General features: G+C 40.2%; 1 protein-coding gene across 1 annotated transcript; it reads left to right on the top strand.

Annotated features, from left to right (window-relative positions):
* The first annotated feature begins 1,113 nt into the window (after positions 1–1,113).
* Positions 1,114–3,796, top strand: LOC147616751 (heat shock cognate 70 kDa protein 2-like). The gene is made up of 2 exons (XM_086777810.1): positions 1,114–1,517; positions 1,734–3,796. Exons 1-2 carry the CDS (start codon positions 1,310–1,312, stop codon positions 3,470–3,472), a joined length of 1,947 nt encoding a protein of 648 aa, XP_086633936.1. The 5' UTR covers positions 1,114–1,309; the 3' UTR covers positions 3,473–3,796.
* Positions 3,797–5,382: the final 1,586 nt, after the last annotated feature.

Below are 5,382 nucleotides of genomic sequence, written 5' to 3' on the forward strand. Positions count from 1 at the left end.
TTTCTTAGAATTTTGCTTTCAATGGTTTGAGATATGGATATGGATCTACTTCAAGGTATCTAAGACTCAAAATATCATTAAAACATGCTTCCATGAACATTACCAAAAATTCAAGGTGTTGATGGGTAAGGAGCAATGTTAAAGTACAAATATCATAATTGACTGCAAACGGGTTACCACAAGAATTTGGATCATTTTTGGAAGGTGTTTGAAGACTTCATGATATTCCTGGGACCATTCTTGATATTCCTTGCACTTTGTTACACTATAATGGCCTCAAGACCATTCTACCAAGTACATTGTTGTAGCGCAAGGAGATATAGAATGGCCATTATACCAAGCACAAGGAGATATTGTACTTTTTCAAAAAACCATCAAATCTATATTTTTCTTTATAAAATCACTTAGTGCTAATTACCTTAGATTGGCCCTATGGCCATTCTACCATGCACTAGAGGGTATAAAATGGCATGAAGGATCTATAGGTTACATGATCATTTGCAAACATGGCTTGTTATTCGCATGTAGGACTTTAATGTTTGATCATCCTATTATTATACTTGTCTCATCTTCTATTTTTCAAGTGCTTGTTTTAAACCAAATCTTGTTTGGTAATGTCCCCCTTACTAGCCTAATGAACAAGTTTTATATAACATTTTTGATTTGAACTTCAAGTCTAATCTTGTTTCATATGTGATTCTATGGATTGAGCGGCCTCATTTCCAATTTCATGTTGGGAATGAAGAAAAACCTCCAAAAACTCAAAAAATGGACCAATCTGGGAATGGGATTTTTCTCATTTTATCTAATATGGTGTTTAGGGTAGATTCATATTCATCACCTCCATTTAGAGAGGCAAGGGTGCTAGTGTTGGGGCTATAATTGGCATTTCCTTTGTTTTTTCAAGGAAGAAAATTTATACATTTTACCATTTTTCTACGATTACGTTCGGCATGAAAACTTATTATGATAATTTTTAGAAAAGAAAAAAGGTGTTTGAAAGGTAGCAATTGAAACACGTGGCCTTAACATGCGGAAGGGGTTGTATGTGAATGCAGCCGTATGCGCGAGATGGACGGCGATTAAGCGATTGATCGGACGGTCATTTTTCTCACGGTAGAATGTTCTCGAAGCTAACAGAGTCTTCGACAAGCATCGAGAAAGCTCTGAAGGAAAGCTTATATGCATCACTCCAGCTCTGCGGAGCTTTACACAAACAAGCTTTCTTTAGTCTTCTGTCCCAACTCACACATTCATCTTCTCTTTTTTCTTGTCTGAGCTTTTCTGATTACTTCATTTCACCATCGCCATGGCCAAAGAAGGTCCTGCCATCGGTATTGATCTGGGAACCACATACTCCTGCGTCGGTGTCTGGCAACACGATCGCGTGGAGATCATAGCCAATGACCAGGGAAACCGCACCACGCCATCCTATGTCGCCTTCACTGACACCGAGCGCCTTATCGGCGATGCTGCTAAGAACCAGGTTGCCATGAATCCCATCAACACTGTGTTTGGTAAGTCCTACCTTTGCCCCTCCTTCTTCCCTGTAAACGTAGAAGCTTTTAACGATCGGTGCAGTTTCCGTCTATGGCATGCCTGCTAGCCTCGGTCGTTGAGCTTTGAAGAAGAGCAGTTACTTGCACACATTTCGTCCGGAAGCGTTTTGAAGAGCAGCTTTATGTGTTTGTGGCATTTGTCACTCCTAACGTATGTTTTGTTCTTGCTACCAGATGCCAAGCGTCTTATCGGACGAAGATTTTCGGATCCCGCCGTCCAGAGCGACATCAAACTCTGGCCTTTCAAGGTTATTCCCGGCCCTGGTGATAAGCCTATGATTGTTGTCCAATACAAGGGTGAAGAGAAGCAGTTCGCTGCGGAGGAGATATCCTCCATGGTGCTCATCAAAATGAAGGAAATTGCGGAGGCTTTTCTTGGATGCACTGTGAAGAACGCTGTCATCACTGTTCCTGCCTACTTCAACGACTCCCAGAGGCAAGCCACCAAGGATGCTGGTGTCATTTCTGGCTTGAATGTGATGAGAATAATCAATGAGCCTACTGCTGCTGCCATCGCTTATGGTCTCGACAAGAAAACCTCCAGTCTTGGTGAGAAGAATGTTCTGATCTTTGATCTAGGTGGTGGTACCTTTGATGTCTCCCTCCTCACCATTGAAGAAGGTATCTTTGAAGTGAAGGCCACGGCGGGAGATACTCACTTGGGAGGAGAAGATTTTGATAACCGGATGGTTAACCACTTTGTGCAAGAGTTCAAGAGGAAGTACAAGAAGGACATAACCGGGAATGCAAGGGCTTTGCGCAGGCTGAGAACTTCCTGCGAGAGGGCAAAGAGGACCTTATCATCCACTGCTCAGACAACCATTGAAATTGACTCCCTCTACGAAGGTATAGATTTTTACTCTACCATCACCCGTGCCAGATTTGAAGAGTTGAACATGGATCTGTTCAGAAAATGTATGGAACCTGTTGAGAAATGCTTGAGGGATGCTAAGATGGATAAAAGCTCCATCCATGATGTGGTGCTGGTCGGTGGATCTACAAGGATTCCCAAGGTTCAGCAGCTCTTGCAAGACTTCTTCAATGGGAAGGAATTATGCAAGAGCATCAACCCTGATGAAGCTGTTGCCTATGGCGCTGCTGTGCAAGCTGCAATTCTGAGTGGAGAGGGGAATGAGAAGGTGCAGGACCTGCTTCTGCTCGATGTAACTCCTTTGTCCCTTGGTCTAGAAACTGCTGGAGGAGTCATGACTGTTTTGATTCCTCGCAACACAACCATTCCCACCAAGAAGGAGCAGGTGTTTTCCACTTACTCGGACAATCAGCCTGGTGTATTGATCCAGGTCTTCGAAGGAGAGCGGACCAGAACCAGAGATAACAACCTGCTGGGGAAGTTCGAGCTCTCTGGAATCCCTCCTGCCCCCAGGGGTGTTCCTCAAATCACTGTATGCTTTGACATCGATGCCAATGGTATCCTGAATGTCTCTGCAGAAGACAAGACCACTGGTCAGAAGAACAAGATTACCATTACCAATGACAAAGGTAGGCTGAGCAAGGAGGAAATTGAGAAGATGGTACAGGATGCAGAAAAGTACAAATCTGAAGACGAGGAGGTGAAAAAGAAGGTGGAGTCCAAAAACGCCCTGGAAAATTATGCCTATAACATGAGAAATACCATCCGCGATGACAAGATTGCTGGCAAGCTGGATGCTGCAGACAAGAAGAAGATTGAAGATGCTGTGGAACAAGCGATTCAGTGGCTGGATCACAATCAGCTTGCTGAAGCTGATGAGTATGACGACAAGGTGAAGGAGCTGGAGAGTGTTTGCAACCCCATCATAGCCCGCATGTACCAGGGAGGTGTGGGCGGTGACATGCCCCCTGGTGCGTATGGAGCTGCTGCCGATGATGCCCCGTCCAGTGGAGCTGGACCCAAGATCGAGGAAGTAGATTAGATTGGTCATGGCAGTGACTTTTTGAAAATCAATCGTGTGATCTTTTTTGAAGGCGACCGCCTATTTGCTCCCATTTTGTAGGTAGTATTGGAAATTTGCCTAGAAATAATGAAATATCATTAGCTGCTTATATCTAAATTATAGCCATTAGTGCACCTCTCCTACTCGTAGTGGTTTTCTGTGGGTTTAATGCATTTTTCCTCTGAACGGGGAAAGAGAAGATGGAACTCGCTCTGCTCGAAAAGAACATATTTTTAAACCAATCTATATATAAAGACATGTTCTTAACCAATCAATATAAAGACAACTCTTAAACTTGTCCAATTTTTGTTTTTAAGAGATTTGTTAAGACCTACCAATGTGTCTTAATTCCAATGCTCGTTGTTTTTAAGAGATTTGTTAAGACCTACCAATGTGTCTTAATTCCAATGCTCGAAAAGAACATATTCGTCAACCAATCACGCAACAAATGTTTTTCAACCAATCACGCAACAAATGTTTCTAAATTCCAATGCTTGAAAAAAAACATTTTTGTCGACCAAACAATAGTAAGACCATTTTTTTTAAACAGACCAGTTTTTTAGGTTTTTTAAAGGGCAACAAATGTTTTTTTTCCCACATCCTTTCTTGCCGTCACGAGATGAATCGGTTTTGGAAATGTGTACAGAAAAATAATACAATCACTTTGGAAAATGTGAGATTATTTTAGTGGCATCACTTTGGGATAATGGGACATTATTTTAGTGGCCAACATTAATCACTTTAGAAAGATCATGCCACATTACACATCAGCTATCCCACACATCACGTAGTGGAGCGGTTAAATGGAGTTGCGTTGTGGGTTCGAATCTCTCATGTGGTAATAACTTTCAACTCAAGATTTTATATATATATATATACATATATATTTATATAATATATGTTTATATATATATTATATACACATATTTATACATATAATATATAAATATATTATTGGTTCCAAACAAATATTTTTTTCAATCCTAAAAATTAAAGGCAATGCTTAGAATTAATCTAGATTTAGACTTCAAAATCACTAGAAATCATACATCATCTCACTAGAAGTTAGGATTTATAACTAAAGTGGATAAAATTCATCCCTTAAAATTAAAGGTAACATGGAATTTTAGTCGAGATTTTTGAATTTCAATCAAGAAAATTACACTACAAACTGGGTGGGTTGTGTGAGCATTGTATATACACACACCACTAAACAACTTTCTCTCCCCCCCCCCCCCCCCCTCTCTCTCTCTCTCTCTCTTTATATTATTCACGAACATTGTTAGAATTGATTACCACCAAATTGTTCACTAGTTAATCCTACTATAAAAAGTCGGGTAGAGAAATAGAAATTGCCTTACATCCAAAGTAAGTGGATAACCTAAAGGCACCTTGTATATGTTGCTCATGACACCTTAGTCCAGTTAACCTTAGTTTTTCTTGCATTATTTCCACCTATAAAATATTATCTCAAGCACATTTACATGTATACTCTTTTGCCATCCCACATTGCAAGCTAAGTGTGTGCACAAAATTATTTGTTGTCAACATGAGATCGTTTTTTGTGAAGAGTTGTGGATCCCATTTTTCATGTGTGGGCATCATCCATTTACTTCAATACTCTTATATCTCAAGAATGAAATTGAATAACGTTCAATTTATGTATTGAACACAAACTCCCCCATACGATACCTTGAGTCATTTGCTATGCACACTGAGAGAAACAAAGATTAGCTTGCCATGTGTTTACTATGTAAAATGAAATCATTAATGTGAAATTGGCTTAAGGTAATATAAAGCATGTAAAAAGTCAAGAGGTAGAGAAATTGGCTTACATCCAAAGTAAGTGGATAACCTAAGGGCACCTCATATATGTCGTTCACACCTAA

This window comes from Cibotium barometz, chromosome 38 (assembly GCF_041138505.1).
Source record: "Cibotium barometz isolate CiBa-2024 chromosome 38, ASM4113850v1, whole genome shotgun sequence".
Taxonomy (NCBI): domain Eukaryota; kingdom Viridiplantae; phylum Streptophyta; class Polypodiopsida; order Cyatheales; family Cibotiaceae; genus Cibotium; species Cibotium barometz.

What these genes read in the sequence shown, in the direction of transcription:
- LOC147616751 (XM_086777810.1), top strand. Translation starts at nt 1,310, where the DNA reads ATGGCCAAAGAAGGTCCTGCCATCGGTATTGATCTGGGAACCACATAC. An exon ending in TCCCATCAACACTGTGTTTG is followed by an intron (nt 1,518 to 1,733) that starts GTAAGTCCTACC and finishes TCTTGCTACCAG; the next exon opens with ATGCCAAGCGTCTTATCGGA.